The following is a 16,666-nucleotide window of genomic DNA, read 5'->3' as shown; positions in this document are numbered from 1 at the left end:
GATGTGGACTCTTGATCTGTTCGGGATGTGGAAGCAGTTAGGGTCGTGGCTGTGGGTGGAGAAAGACTCTTCTTTCTTTTTCTTGGGACGTCGGGTAAAGTGGATTTGTATGTAGGGATGAAGTTTAGTAACAGTGGGGCCTTTCGTTTGTGGATTGGGAGGTTGAGGAGTGTTTTTAGATCTGTTCCTGGGAAGAAGGATTGACGAAAATTTTTCGGTGGCTGATGAAGATCTGCAGGACAAAGAAACAGACGTCAGAAACAAAAAAGTATTAAGGACTTAAATAAAAACAACTAAGTGTTGACTCAGGGCTCTTACTCTTGCCCTCTGTAATTGTTCGAGGAAGAGGGTAGAGGTGGACATCTTCATCTGGGCCAAATTCCCAATTTCCAGAAGCAATGAGAAAATCATCTCCAGCCCCCTTGTTGGAGTCTGGGAGGTCGGCTACGATTTTGTACTGAGTGGATCTCGGTTTAAGGTAATAAACGAAACCCCTATCCTTCAGGTCGAGAGGGCACATGGTATAGCAGTATTGAAGGTCGGCCAGGGTAATTCTAAGGTTCTCTTGCCTAGCTAAGGCTATAATACCATTGATCACCCTATAAGAGTTAATAGTAAGTTGCATGGGGTTCAGCTTATAGAAATAAAGAACATGACGGAAAAGGGGATGAAGTGGGAGTCGGAGTCCACATTCGGTGAAAGCTACTATAGGGAAGGGCATCGTATGGTCTGTGGGCATGATGGTATCACTGTCCCCAGCCAGTTTAAGATGAACATCGGCTGGGATGGAGAATTCCTGCCTAAAGTATTCAAGTTTTGTTGGGGTATTTACCCTGTGCCTCCACATACCCATTATGACAAATTAAAATATGTTTAAGAAGATGGGCGTTTTTAGGAAGAGTTACAAAAACCTCGGTAAAGATCTAAGAAACGGCTGATAAGGCTTATTTCAGTTTTCCCTAAATTTGAAGGTTCTAAGCACAAATCCCAAACCTAAGAACTATAAAGATCAAGATTAAAGGCACAGATCTGGGGCAGAAAAGGAAAAAAAAGAGAATCAAGAACAGTGGCAAAGAGAATGGTGAAAAAGTATAGAAGTTCAAGGTATAACCACAAATTCAAGATACAAATAAATCCAAGGCTTCAAACAAAATCAGTAATGGCAACAGGCAGACAAAAGCACAGAAAGAGAAATTGACATTGAAGGGAATGAATCTTACCGGAACAAGTGAAGCCGGGGCAATATTCGCCGAGCTCAGAAATTGGTTGCAATAGCAGAGAAGGCTTCGCAAGAATAAGGGATTAAGAGCAGTTCCAGAAGAGAGATTAAAGCGATGGTAAATTCGGAGAAGAAAGAGCTTTCAGAGAGAGAAAGAACAAGAAGACAGAATGAAAAAGTGAAGGAAAAGAAGAGGCAAAAAGAGTTTTGTCAAAAAATTTGAAACGGCGGCAAAAATAGGGCAATTATTGCGCCTAGAGCAACGCACGCGTCAGACGGCGCAGACGAACGGACAGACAGCTTCCAGGCGCGTCACAGAAACGCTCCAATGAGAACAAAACACGTGAAAAGGAATGGTTAGATATGCATGGCAGCTCATGCGCGTGGGAGAGTACGACCAAAGCCTTGTTCTCCGAAGAGAACACGTCGGCTGAAAGTAGATAATCTTGGCTAATCAGTTTTCGAACCATTACTCAGAAAAGAGGTGACAAAATATCGGAATAGGTTCCATCACCTCAAAATGCCGAGGTAATAGAACCTATGGGGCAGTTGTGGGGATATATTTTCTGAATACCAACACGTGGCATGGTGACGCCGACGTGTCAGCCGAGGTGCCACGTGCCCTGGTAGTTAAGCCGAGGTAATCTCGGAGAAGCCGAGGTCATCTCCGAAGATATCGGAATCCGAGATAAGGGGCAAGAGTCCTAAGGCAAAGAGGGGACTAAACCAAGATAAGGATAAAGCTCTTAGGGAGTTTATCTTTATCTCTTAAAGAGTCCAGAGTAAACAGTAAATTGGAAGTTCATAAAAGTCATACTTCTAGTGGGACTTGGATTGAGTATATTATAAAAGAGAGGCACCCCTGTGGGTCTAAGGTATGCAATTTATGTTTTGAGTATTCAGTTTAATACTTGATTATCTTTGAGAGATATACTGACTTGATCGTCGGAGTGCCCCCGGGTGGAAGAACTACCGCCGGAGCTTTTCCTTTCTGTTACAGGTTGCTAAAGCCATCTATTCTACCTGTGCTCTCCAGCAGATCACTAAACGGGCAGTGTGGTCAGATTTTCACTCACACAGTTCTAGTTATGAAATTCAAATTGTTAGATATGAATCTATTTATTTTATTTAATCTACACCACCTTTGAACAACAATATTGTCTATAAAGGACTCACTGATTTGGTGACAGAGTAAGACCAATTTTTTAAAGTTCTCATGTTCATGGTGTAAATGCCAGGAATAGCATAGGTCAACAATTCTATTATTTGTATGTATAACCTTAGGTAGAATTGGAGAGGTTGAAGATTTATGGGAGAAGTGCAAGGAGAAGTTTTACTAAGATGAAGATTACTTTCGACAAGGTGGGGACAAAGAAGACCACAAAAAAGATTTTGTTAGCTTGGTTGACCATCCTAGGTGGTTTGCTCTACCAGGTGACCAAACCGCAGTCTTATAATTTCCTTTTCTATGGTTTGGATGGAAATTACTTTTGCCAATCAAAAAAAGGAATGGAACCCCTTTCCCTAGAAGTGTAATGCTAACTAAGGTGGCCTTTTTAATTTTCTTATTAATCTCGACGACTGCTTTAAATTCTTTTCTTACCATTGAAAATTTGTTTAAAGAGGTTTTAGGTGTAAGGTTTCCTAACTGGTGTTGCATGTGCTAAAAGGCAGAGAACTGAATTACTTGTTAGCACATTTTGAGGTAGCTAGAGTTAATTTGATTTTGACCATTTTTGGAGTTGATTAGGTATTTGAGTTATGTTAGCTTTTGTTCTTCAATTGTACGAGTGTTGGGCGGGTGGGTGCCAACAAAGAAGAAGAAGAATTTGTGTTTGATGGTGCCTTTGTGTTTGATATGGTATTTTAGAGGAAAGGGAAATTGGTCATTGAATAAATGAAGTTTCGACAATCAATTGATTTGGCCTTGAAGATTTTATAGTGTGTGGGTGAAAATCTGACCACACTGCCAACTTAGTATTTAGTTGGAGAGCATTGGCAGAATAGATGACACCTGTCCAACCTGCAACAGAAAGAGAAGATTCTGGCGGTGGTTCATCTACCCGGGGGCACTCCTACGATCAAGTCAGTATATCTCTCACAGATAATCAATAGTGCAAACTCACTATTCAGAATATAAATTGCGTACCTTAGACCTACGGGGGTGCCTCTCTTTTATAGCTAACTCAATCCTTGTCCCAACAGGAGCCTAGCTCTAAGGAACTTAGGATTACTACTAATCTTGGACTCCCAGTAGGATTGGGATAAAACTCCCTAAAAGTCTTATCTTTTCCCAACTGAAGTCTTCCCCTTTTCTAGGACTCTTGTGCCTTATCCGCTTATCTCAGACTCCGATATCTTCGGAGGTAACCTCGGCCTTGCCGAGATAACCTCGGCGTCATGACCAAGACACGTGGCACCTCGGCTGACACGTCGGCGTCACCTTGGCCACGTGTTGGTACTCAAAAAATATATCTTCGAACTCCGATATCTTCGGAGGTAACCTCAGCCTTGCCGAGATAACCTCGGCGTCATGACCAAGACACGTGGCACCTCGGCTGACACGTCGGCGTCACCTTGGCCACGTGTTGGTACTTAGAAAATACATCCCCACATATAGCATACACAAGAAAATTTATTTTTAGAATTGGTATTCAATTTTAAATCATCTACCATCTTTTTCTTTCTTTTGTTTCTTGCTCACATTATTTTTTTTTCCCCTTATTTGATGCTATTAACTTGATTTACTTGCAACATAGATAAAATGAATGAGGTTGCAATTCTAGAAGTTGTGAGGAAGAACTTTAAAACTTAGCTTATTATTGGGAAGGGAGAAGGGCTTATTGGCGATTCATTTTCTGATCATCTTTGGTGCATAGATCTCTTAGGTTAGGCTTTCTGAACCCTTTTGGTAGTTAAAATTATGTCTTCACGTTCTAGTTTATGTATTTGCATTCAACTTTGCTTTTTAGATCTGTACACTTGACCTTTGTTCTTTTAACATATTCAAATGTTCTTTTAGATCTACACTATTGACCACATGCTATTTCGAGCACTAATGCAAGAAATATATTGTTTTAGTAAATGTGCGTCCAAATTCAAAACATTGAGAAACAATTTCCGCTACAACGGAGTTCAAATGCTCAAAAATCTCACACTTCAGTGCAGCTAACAGGCATATTAGCGTGTGTAATTAAGATGACCAATGTGTTTTCATTATTTTTGCTTATGAATGATCCATAATTCTTTAATCATGTTCTCTAGTTCAACATTTAATCAATTTTATTTGTAGTTTCAGTTCATATAATAAAGTTTATAGAATTTAATGACAATTTGTCGTATCTTTGTCTCACTCTATTTTTCTTAGCCAACGATAGCACAATTGTCATGACGTTATTCATACCCAATGATGACACAACCCCTACACGGTTTGCTTTATTCCTAGCTAATGATGGTGCGACCCTCACGCGCTTTGCACGTGGGATCTAACTAGTTATTGAAAATGCGTTATATATATATTGTGAATACAAATCATTAGCCATTTTTATATATTATTTTCTACTTTTTAAATTTGATTGGTTTATAATCTCAAGACAATTGCATGAGTCAATAAAACGTAAAGAGACAAGAAGGGTATAAAAGGAAAAAGACATGCACACCAAAAATTTTGATTACCAAAATTATGGTGCCTCTATTTACACACTACTTTTCATTTCAAGGCACACCACTACTGAAGGTACATCTTTAGTAATTTGATAAATAAGAAATTTATTCAATACATACCACAATTATCTATCTTTACCCTTATTCACACACTCCACCCACGATCTTCTCCAACTAACTCTGACCCTAACCCAAACCCTTGCCCATCTCTAGCCGTCAGCCATCAACCTCCACCTATCTCCGCTCCTCGTTGCAACCCTCATCTTCGCTCCTACCACCACTGTTTAAGGAAACAACAATCCAAACCTCTCCGTCGCTGACAGCTACTGCAAAATTTGCCACCGACACACTACTGTAAACCTTCATTTTCGCCAACAGCCACTACAAACCTTGCCGCCAGCACACTACTGTAACCCTTCTTCATTTCTCATTCTTGTTCAGCCCTAACCCTACCCACAACTAGCAGCCGTGATAGAAGAAGAAAAAGAAGGATCGTGAGTCGATGATGTGGAAGTCGTCGAATGAAGCTGCGATGGTGGTGGTCCTGAGCCTCTGTGCTGATGGGATTTCAAGAGAAGGATAACAAAGTAACGACGGTGAGGAGAGGTGGCAGCGATCGCGACGGTCGCAGCAAAGGTGGTGGTAAAGTGTGGTTGTTGGCCAATCGGTTATGGTTAGTCGGTGGTGGTGGCTGTCAATAGGTTAGGTTATGGTTCATGGATGAAGGGGATAGTCCTTTGTGGTCATTTTGTATTAGGGTAATATTGTAATAAAAAATAAACTAATTAACGATATGTCTTGAGATAAGATGTGGTGTATAAATAGAGACATCCCAATATTATCCAGGAAGGATAAGAGAAAAAATTAATAATCCAGAGTGACGTTGCAATGCTCAAATGGAAAGAAACAAACAAGTGATTATGGGGTGTTTTGGAAACTTGGCTTTTAATCACTTTTTTTGGTTTGTAGCAAAAATCAAAAGTTGATTTTTTTTGTATTTTTTTTTTCATTTGGGAAGTTGATTTTTAGCCATTGGTGAAATTACAATTCTACCCCTCATGGGTTAAAATGTGCTACATAGATGAAGTTATAAATATTTTAAATTGAATGGAGGTAGTTTGATCATTTTATTGTGATTCGACATTATAAATAAATATTAATTAAAAAAGCCAAAAGTTACTTTTTACCAACTTATCAAATCATTTATTTAAAAAAACTAAAAACTTAATTAAAAGTAAAAAAATTACTATTTACCATGTTCCCAAAATACACATATATCTTGTATTTGGGTTGTAAAAATGACGAGGATGGCGAGGAAAGATGAGACACGTAGACATTAACCAGTAACAATTAGGCAGGTGGTGTCAAAAGGTTTGCACAATAAGAGAAGCCCATGATAAGACAATGAGGGTGTTTCCACGGTAATATTTTCATGAAACTGAAAGTTACATGTGAAAGTGGCGGACAGAGGATGATGTCGATATGATCACCAGCGTCAAGAGGATATCGAAGGGTTTTGTGTGACATCAAAAATTTCGCATACCCCCACTATAACAAAACAAAGACCTGTATTTGGTTTGAATTTTTTGAATTAAGTTTTTTAAAAATTAGATTTTTAATTTTTGTATTTTTTTTTTGTTTTTAATGAATATTTTTTAAATTTTAAACATTTTTTTAATATTTTTTTAGATGCACCTTAGTTAGATGTATCTAAATAGTGAAAAATTTATGAAAAGATATTTTAAAAAATTAATAAATATATAAAAATATAAAAAATGTATTAAATTCTTGTATTTTTTTTTATATTTTTGGTATTTAGTGAATTTTTAAAAGATTTTTTTATAATTTTTTTTATTTTTTAAGTATATTTATGTTAGGTGTGTCTAAAAAGTAAAAATAATTGCTTAAAATATTAAAAAAATTCAGTAAAAACAAAAAAACATGAAAAATAAGAATGTTAAATTTTCTGAAAAGTGTTTTTTAAAAAATGAAAACAAGCAAGCTGAATACTATCCACGTTAAAGTTGCGTTTGATTTATAAATTTAAAAAAAAAATAGATATAAAATATAATTATATTTTATTTTTTTATGAAATAAATTATAAATATTTATCTTTTAAAATTTAGGTCTTATTTACAAACAAACTATTTTAGTAATTTTTTAATTTTTTATTAAAAAATGTGCAGAAAAATAAAAGAGAGTTATGTAATAAGTTGTAGTGACTTTTTGATTTTATAATTAAAATACTTAGTCTCCAAAGAAGGTCTAATTTAAAATGCAGTTTGTTTCTTGTTATTTAAAAACTTACAAATATTTTCTCGTCAGAATTTTTTATTTGATAGAACCAATTGAAAAATAAAGATAGTCTTTGGCAGAGTTTTAAAAATATGATTTGAGAATAGAGTTGTATTTTAAGTTTGTGAGTTTTAAAATTATGATTTGAGTGTAGAAAATTTGTTTGGTTATAAGTTTTGTAAAAAAATTTCAAAATTTAATTTAAAAAGTTATAACTTATAACCAAACACGCAACTCAAAATTCTATTAAAAATTTTATTCAAAATTTATAATCAAACTCTTTTTAAAATTCAAATAAAAAAAAATGTCATTTTGGTCTAAAAATAATAATTTTTATACTTATAAGATATAAAAAACAAATATAATTTTTTTTTTCCAAATAACAAGTGGTGATTGGCAATTGCAAAACAATAAAAATAAAAATAAATTACACTGTTTTGTTCAACAGGCTGGAGACATCTGAGTAGACCCAAAATTCAAAACTCCATTTTGAAAGAGAGAGAGTAGTCAAACGTGAAAGAGAATTACATTTTGAAATATATGGTGGAATCCCATTTTGAAAATTTCATCTAAACATGAAATGCAAATGGAATGGTGGAATTATATTTACAAAACATAACCAAACACAGCCAAAATTCTTAATTTTTTTTCTTACACAATAATAAAATTACATAAATTATTAATTAAAATAAAATTTTAAAATTATTAATTGATTTATTAATAAAAGAGACCAAAAATTTTAAGGGTCAGGATGAAATTTTTTAAATCACATGAAACTATTTATATTTTAAACAAATTTTAATAATATATTTATAATTTACCTTTTTTTTCTTAAAAAAAATAAACTAAATTATATTCAAACCAATAACAAAGACAGCGTTAGTCCCATAAAATGTGAGACCATGAGTATGGGATTCATGTAAGTCCAATTATATGGTTTCACATAATTTATTTAAGATTTCTAATGCTTTTTAAAAAATAAAAGAAAACTTTCATATCAATGATAAGACCAAAAGGAAATTACAAAATTATAGAAAAAAGTATTACTTTAATTAATAAAGTTAATAAAATTTACAATTAATTTATAATTTATTTCAAAAAGTACTGGATTGTAATTTTTTTAAAAATAAAAAGCTAATAAATAATTAATTTAATTTTATTAAAATTTTTATTAAATGTCTAATATAAATATAAAATTTATTTAATGTAGATTTCATATTTATATAAATATAAATATTTAATAAAAATATTAATAAAATTTTAGAGGTGTCTAGTATTAATAAAATTTTAGAGGTGTCTAGTATTTTGTTTTTGGTTTAATTACCGCTCATGAACACCAAATCAGCGCTATTTAAACCTCCAAGTATCAAACTTTTGCAACAGAGGGAGAGAGAGGCAGCGAGAGAGAGAGAGAAAGTTGGCCGGCGATGATGATAGCGTGTCTAGAGCGTTTTGTTCACGAAAACGAGACCGAAACAAGAGCAGAGGATGATAACGGTCGACTGTGCAGAGGGCTAGAGCTTGAGGGTAGTATCGACTACTGCTCTACCGGCTTAGCCAGTAAAGATTTCGGAGGCATGCAAGGCGGGAAGGCCTTAGCCCTGATAAGACCAGCAGGTGCGGAGGACATAGCGAGAGTGGTGAAAGCGGCATGGAGGTCATCGAATCTGACGGTGGCGGCGAGGGGAAATGGGCACTCGATCAACGGGCAGGCGATGACGGAGGGAGGACTGGCCATTGATATGAGATCAATGGATGACACTAACTCAATCAAAGTGGGCAGATTCAACAACGGCTCCGCCTATGCCGACGTCAGCGGAGGGGCATTATGGGGAGATGTCTTGGAAAGATGCGTTTCGGTATATGGACTGGCGCCGAGGTCCTGGACCGACTATCTTGATTTGACGGTCGGGGGGACACTGTCCAATGCCGGCGTTAGTGGACAGACGTTCCGTTTCGGCCCACAGACCTCCAACGTCTCGGAGCTTGAGGTTGTCACCGGAAAAGGTGATACGCTGGTCTGCTCCGACACCCACAATTCCGAACTCTTCTTTGGGGTTCTTGGTGGACTTGGTCAGTTCGGAATCATCACCAGGGCTAGGATTTTGCTACAGACGGCCCCGGACATGGTTGGTATTTTTCAATTTCTTCTTTTTTTCTTTTTTCCATTCCATTTCTTTCTTCCTTTTAATTCCGTTTGGCTTTTTTTGGTCATGATTAATTGTGTTTTGTGCATGGACCGACTTATGATACGATATATTCATAATATGAATATGCTTTTTCTTTTCTTTTGTGTGCGTGGGTGGTTGATTAGGTGAGATGGATAAGGGTGGTGTATGCGGAGTTTGATGATTTCGCTCGGGACGCTGAGATCCTGGTGACTCGGGCCGACGGCCAGTCGTTTGACTACGTGGAAGGCTTCGCGTTCGTCAACAGCGATGACCCGGTCAATGGGTGGCCATCGGTGCCCTTAGACCCGAACCACTTCTTCGACCCGACTCGTGTCCCCAGGAGCGCTAGCCCTGTCCTCTACTGCCTCGAAGTGGCCTTGCATTACCGAAACGGCGACCATCCCTCCACTGTTGATCTGGTAATTGTCAACTTTCAAATTCCGATTTTACCCCTACTCTCCTGTTAAAATATGCTTCCTTTTTTTTTCCCTTTCTTTCATAAAATGTTGCTGTTATGCCAGCCGTTTGATGGACGATAAGAACCCAAATTTTGATCAGCCGATGAGTGTTTTTTTTTTTTTTTGTGGAGAGTTGACTTCGATGACAATTGGAGCACTCGTTCACTCTCTTACTTTGGGTAATGATTTGGAGTACTTGTAATTAAAAAATAAATAATAAAAAAAATCAATCAACGAAACTGACTGAATTTAATAGTATGATCCGTAAAATTTAAAGTTATATGTGATAACTAAAAATAGTTTGGTTAACAAATAATATAAAGATAAGTGGGGCTAAAGTTTGCGGATGGATGGACACGAGTCACCCCAAGTGGAGTGGGGTGTAGCAGGGGAAGTGGAGTTTTTTACCTCGGTGGTTGCTAAGTGGATAGGGGGAGGGGAGTGGCCATGGATCTTGAATGTTGACCACGAATCGAGTAGGTGGGTCCCAGTTAGAACCAACAATGATTTAGACCATTAATTTTAGTATTTTAATGAAACACTAATGACTTGGTAATAAACAAAAATAAAATAAAATAAAAACAAATCAAGATTAAAATATACATTAGTGTGAGTAGAGTCCACTACCAACTCATTAGAGTTACTTTTAAAACTCAAAAATTAGATCTCCAAAACATTTTTTCAGTTAAAACTGTCCCCACTTTTAGAAAGAAAATAGAAGTCAAAAAAGAATCTCCAACTTAAGCCTATTTTGAAAAATAAATTAAAAGTTAAAATTTTAATTTTTTTAATATTTTATAAAATATATAAAAAATAAAAATAATAATATGATTTTAAAAAGTTAAAAAAATTAATTTATACTTGATTGGCAAAATAAGCCTAACACGTGTACGAAGCACAGACGATGAGGAGCAGGGGGTAAACTCTCAATGGTCTTCGATGAATGACACACAAAGCACTTTCACTCCAGTAAAACTGATCTCTGTTTTTCAACTATTTATACTAAAAACTTGGAAACAGATATACAGTAGGGAAAATTATAGAATATTTCTAAAATATTATGTATTCTTATTATTTAATTAATTATTATTTATCATATTTTTTAATTATTTAAGATAATATTTTATTTATTTATATTTTTTTATTAATCATAATATTATAAAATATTACGTATTCATTTATATTCTAGACTATTAAATAATTAGATATACATATACAATATACAGTAGTGGGTTATGATGTATCTTCCCTTGGATTTTCTGACACAGCAATGTAAAGAAACAACCGTGGAAGAGTGAAATAATTACGAGTATGACACCAAACAAAACTGTAGCTTTCCAAGTGGTGTAGATGTTACCAACAGAGGTTAAAACAGTAAAATGTCGTATCAAGTAAGCTGTCGTGTTGCTGATCATGGAGATTTCGGGTGACATTTACCGGTCCCCACAAGCCCACAAGTGGCCGTGAAGCCATCATTTTCCGGAATTTATAAATCAACGAATAGTTTCTCGTCCCGTAGTCCCTATTTGTCAAATGACGTAAATGACCTCTGATTTATTTCCATGGTTTTTACAAGGGGAAGGGGTCCCATGCTAAACAAATAGTATTTATTTTATTTTACTATAATTATTATTATTGTTTTTGTTTTTGTTTTTGTTTTTGTGTGGTGTGGGGGATGGATGGGGCAGGTGGTGGAGCGAATGCTTGGAGGTCTGAGATTTTGCGACGGAACGAGGTTGGAGAAAGACGTTAGGTACGTGGAGTTTCTAATGCGAGTGAAGGAAGCAGAAGAACAGGCCAAGATGAATGGGATATGGGACGCCCCACACCCGTGGTTGAACCTGTTGGTGTCCAGTACGGACATTGCTGATTTTGATCGTTTGGTCTTCAAGAACATCCTCAAGCACGGTGTTGGTGGGCCCATGCTCGTCTACCCAATGCTGCGAAGCAAGTAAGTACCACCACCACCCCTTGTATAATGCATTGCATACAACATTCACACATATCATTTTTTCTTTATTTTATTTGTGTGTGTGTGTGTTTTTGGAGGGCTGGTCACGTGTGTAAGCTTGACATCTCCGGTGAGGAGAAGAGGGAGAGGGTGGGTGGGGGTTAAAGTGCGGACATCGTGGTGAGTTGAACACGTGGAGTCCATGTGGACATTGGTGGGGGTGGAGACCCACAGGAGGAAGCATTGTCCAATGTTCACCCCCCGAGTCAAAGCCCAATAAAGAAATTGACGAAGCCAAGCCTAGCCCATAGGAGAAATTACAATTCACTGGTAGTTTTTAAAAGAAATTTTATATCAATGGTAAATTATATCAATTTTAATAATTAAAATTATTAAATTTTATATGAATTTATAAATAGTTTGTGAAAGTTTCACTAGTATGCAAATTTTCAATTAAAATACACCACCTTTTTATTTTTATTTTTTTAAAAATTATATAAAATGAAAAATTGAGCCTTTGTAATATTGCTACCTTTTTGCCTTGCTTGCCTACCAACCTATTTCGTAGTTCGTTGGTACTGGGGACCCACCAATAATAAATACACTTGAGAGGTTGGAGGGAGATGATATAATTTTAAAAAAGATAAATTATAAACACACTTCTCAGATTTATTTAAATTATAAATTAATGTTTATAATTTTAAAAATTACATTATATTTCTTAAGATTTTTTATTTCATAATAAATAGATCATTTTATTAAAAAAATTATCAAGTTAATTAACACTTTTTAATAATGTTAAAATTTTATTTTAATTAATAATTCAGATAATTTTATTATTGTATAAATGAACAGTTAAAAATTTTACTTTTTTAATTAATTCTGTTTAATAAAAAAATTTAACAGGGAGATATTTATAATTTTTCAAACCATAAAGAACAATTAGTATTTTAAGTAAACTTCAAAAGATGTATTTGTAAATTATCTTTTTAGAAATTAAAATTTCTTAAATTATTGAGAAGTATCTATTTGTCTTCAAAATAATAAAAGTTTAAAAGTACTTTAAATAATAAAAACGTACAAATTAAATAGTTAACAGGATGTGTTAAAGTAAATTATGACAATAGTTTAGAGAGTCTATTTATATTTTTTTATAATTTAATGAGATAAAATGATACTTTTCAATAATTTAAATAATTTATTTATACATTTTTAAATTTTAAAAGACCAAAATGATAATCTCAATGATTGAGTTGAGTTGAGCTTTGTACGTCAAATTAGGTGATGGAGCATTAGTTTGGTGGTGGTGGTGTTGTACTTTACAAGTTCTCCCTCCACAAGATGGCCTTTTTCTACAATTTTGAAACCACTCCAAATACGTCACGTGATACTTGCACTTGCCTTGGCCTTTTTCTACAATTTTGAAACCACTCCAAATACGTCACGTGATACTTGCACTTGCCTTGGCCCTTGGAGTTGGGTTTGGTGCGTTACTAGTATATATGTGTCGCAGTTGCGTATAAGCAAACGTAGGAAAAAATATTATTGGACAAAGATAGGCTAGGCCGCAACCAACCTATTCTGATTATTATTAATTTATTTTTTACTTCTTTTAAAGTATTTTTGTGTTTGAGAAAAATAAATAACAAAAAGTAGCATTAGGAATAATAATAAATAAATAATAGGTGGGTCTTGTGTTTCCGAAATGTCCAGCTTGACATTGTGGGGATGGATTGTAAGAGTTCTTGGGTGTGGGTGTGAGAAGAAGGATGATGTAAAGAACAAAAGATGAGTAAAATTGCCTCCTCCTCCTCCTCCTGCTGCTGCTGCTTCTGATGATGATGCCAATAATAGAGGGGATTAAAGGGGTAGTACCCTGGGAGGGCATTTTTGTAATTGGGGTTTTATCTTTCTATGGAAAATGAGATTTCCAAGTGATGTCTGTCTATCTTTCATTTTCAGGGGCCAGTCTTTGTTATCCCAAAACATATGAAACAGACAAACGTATTTATTCGCCAACCCACATCTACAGTGACTCCTTTCTTGATTTTTTTCCTGGTCCTAAATACCCCTTTTGATTTTTTGTTTTCAAAACTGGGTGGGGCACACTTTTTGGTGCCGAGTCTGTTTGACATGTTTCTATTTGTTTTTATCATTTATATTTTATTTTAGTTTATTTTAGATTAGGGTTACTATATATATGTTAATCACTAATGATTTTAGTTATGCCTAGCTACAGGCTAGAGGGTAACGTCAACCTTTGTTATTTCTGTGCTTTATTTATCGTTTTTATTTCTTTTGCCAAGTTTGTCAAAAATTCTATAAATGTCAACATTGTCAACTACACACAAATAAGTGAATCGTAATGATTTGTCTCCAATGGACAAGAGAAAAGTTATTCTCTAGAAAAATTAGAGTGCACTAATGATTCAATTGAAATACATGTGTGAGAGAGAATGTAAATCACAACCGGTTTCCAATTAAATAGAGATAACAAAAAGAATGGCCAATCCATAAGAAATATACATATTATTGCATGCATACTCAATTGACAGATACAAGTGAGAAAAAAATGATATGCAAACAATGTGAAAATATTAACTATATTAATATTTCTACAATTTTGTGGGCTGGCAAATAAATATTTTCATATTGTTTGCATATCTTTTTTGTACAGTTACTTTCTAGGTACTGATTAACATTTTGTGTAAAATATAAATATAAATATAAATAAAATTTAATGTAGATGGGATGATCGGAGCTCTGTTGTACTGCCGGAACGGGAGATATTTTATTTAGTGGCATTGCTCCGATTTAGTCCACCATATCCAAAGGGACCCCCATTTGAGGAAATGGTTGCTCAAAACCGTGAAATTATCCAATGCTGCATCAACAACAGATTCGATTTCAAGCTGTACCTCCCTCACTACAACTCTGAACTGGAATGGAAGCGACATTTTGGAAATCAATGGGAGAGATTTGTGGAGCGAAAGGCCTGTTTTGATCCAATGGCCATCCTTTCCCCTGGACAGAAGATTTTCTCTAGGAACCCTCAAAATCTTTGATATTATAGTATTAGTTTTATCACATTTTACCAATATTTTCTGCTTCTCTCCATTGTTCCATACCCCCCAAACCCCAATCTTCATTCTTTTTTCTGTTCTTCTCTTGGCATATGCTTATTGTACTGGTTTCTTGTCACTGGTGGGTCCCATTGCAATTTGTTTTAAAAAAAGGAACAATTTCAAGCAATGTAAATGAATATTTTGAGAAATTCTCTTCTTTGGATCTTTTGTTAATGTTCTTTCCGTAAAGTGAACAAGAGATTGAAATATGATTGCCACAGCCCACAAACTCCCCTCCCCTCCCCTCCCCTCCCCTCCCCTCCCCTTGTTGTGACTGACTAATTGATTATGCCAAAAAAGTAGTTGTTGCTCCTAAAAGCCAATCAAGGTTATTTTTTAAGATGGTTCCTAAGCCAACCAAGTTAAGCCGTCCTATTGACGTTCCGCATTCATCCATCATCCTAAAAAAAAAAAAAAATTATGTATTTTTTATGACGACTATTATATTCTGTATTTTTTATTCTTTTAATATTTTTTATTATTTGTAGAAATGGAAAAAGATTATTTATTTTAATTTTTTTTTAATAATTTATTTTTAAGTAAGGAATCAAAAAAATGAATATTCACCAAAACACTACTACAAAACAGTAAGAATATCCAGGTAAAATAAATCTGTTGGGATTTTCCTCTTTCGAAGGAATAAAAAAAAAAAAAAAATACAATTACAAATGTGCCAGTAAAAATTAAAAAATACTTACAGACACAATTCATTCCAAAAAAAAAATCAGGCAACTGTGTTTAAGGTTTTTTGAGCTCTTTGTGTCATTTGAACTACCATTTATAACATAGCACTGCAGCTCCTCTGGTCCTTTGCTAATTGTCAAAGGGACAGCAACTGCTTTGCACAAATGACACCCTGATCTCATCCACATCTTCTAATTTGATGCACGCTTCCAACCTTTTTTTAATTCAAATTCCTCTCATCAAGTGTAGAAATTTTCACTGCATTCAACTAACTGCTCATACTCTAGTATGTAATCCAAATGCTGAGATGTCTTCGTAATTTTCTTCCACGTGTATCATATAGGGATGATTTGATTTTGGGTACCAATAAAATTATTTCTACTTTTTATTTATTTAATATGAATATGTTATCTTACATATGTGCATTATTTATTTATAAGTATCTGTTGATTGAGGTGAGGTGGTGATGGAATTGCTGTCAAAAAGGTTTCACAGACTTCAACTAAAATTGGTATTATGGGGTCAATGCTCTTTCAAAGGGAGGAGGGGCATAGCCAATTAGGCATGGAGTTAGGTATCAGATTCTCTTTTCATGCCCCCAAAAGAAAAAGAAAGGAAAAAAGAAAAATCCCAAAACTACCAAAGCTTTATTAGCTTTTTCTAAACGAGATTTGTTTCTTTTCTCCCCTCGGGTTATGTTTCCATGCAAATCAAATCTACTTGGTTTCTACACTTTCTTACTCTTTCTCTTTTCTTTTCTTTTCCTTCACTTTTGTTTTGTTTTTTTCCTATATGAAAAGGAGAGAAAAGTGAAACGAGGGAGGATCGACCCACTGTAAATCTCTTTTGGTTGGTAATGATAAGATCATGATTTCTTGTAAGCTGTGGTTTTTCATTTAATCCCATGCAAATTATAAATATTATTTGTTATGTGTATATATACAATTACAATTATACTTATATATTTATGTTAGAAATTGGGCGTCCATGTAGCATGATTCTTTAAACCTTTTGAACCTGAACCTTTTGAACCTTATCTATGTAAGTTTGAATTTGAATTCAAAACTTATTTAGATAAGGTTATCTATATCTATTATTGA

The 16,666-nt window shown here is 34.7% G+C and overlaps 1 protein-coding gene across 1 annotated transcript; it reads left to right on the top strand.

Moving 5' to 3' along the window:
• The first annotated feature begins 8,071 nt into the window (after positions 1-8,071).
• On the top strand, positions 8,072-15,031 carry CKX7 (cytokinin oxidase 7). Its single transcript, XM_028220966.2, has 4 exons — positions 8,072-9,306; positions 9,492-9,767; positions 11,495-11,757; positions 14,504-15,031. The coding sequence occupies exons 1-4, from the start codon at positions 8,605-8,607 to the stop codon at positions 14,820-14,822; spliced, it is 1,560 nt and encodes a 519-aa protein (XP_028076767.1). The 5' UTR covers positions 8,072-8,604; the 3' UTR covers positions 14,823-15,031.
• The last annotated feature ends 1,635 nt before the right edge of the window (positions 15,032-16,666 follow it).

Source organism: Camellia sinensis, chromosome 13 (assembly GCF_055761805.1).
Source record: "Camellia sinensis isolate YWXY chromosome 13, ASM5576180v1, whole genome shotgun sequence".
NCBI lineage: Eukaryota > Viridiplantae > Streptophyta > Magnoliopsida > Ericales > Theaceae > Camellia > Camellia sinensis.
The sequence above is the reverse complement of the archived record's forward strand: the minus strand, read 5'-3'. Positions and strand labels throughout refer to the sequence as shown.

Bases quoted from the DNA above. Each gene is read 5' to 3' on its own strand.
- CKX7 (XM_028220966.2), top strand. From the start codon at position 8,605: ATGATGATAGCGTGTCTAGAGCGTTTTGTTCACGAAAACGAGACCGAA. The intron at 9,307-9,491 runs GTTGGTATTTTT...GTGGTTGATTAG, and splicing joins TACAGACGGCCCCGGACATG to GTGAGATGGATAAGGGTGGT. The intron at 9,768-11,494 runs GTAATTGTCAAC...TGGATGGGGCAG, and splicing joins ATCCCTCCACTGTTGATCTG to GTGGTGGAGCGAATGCTTGG.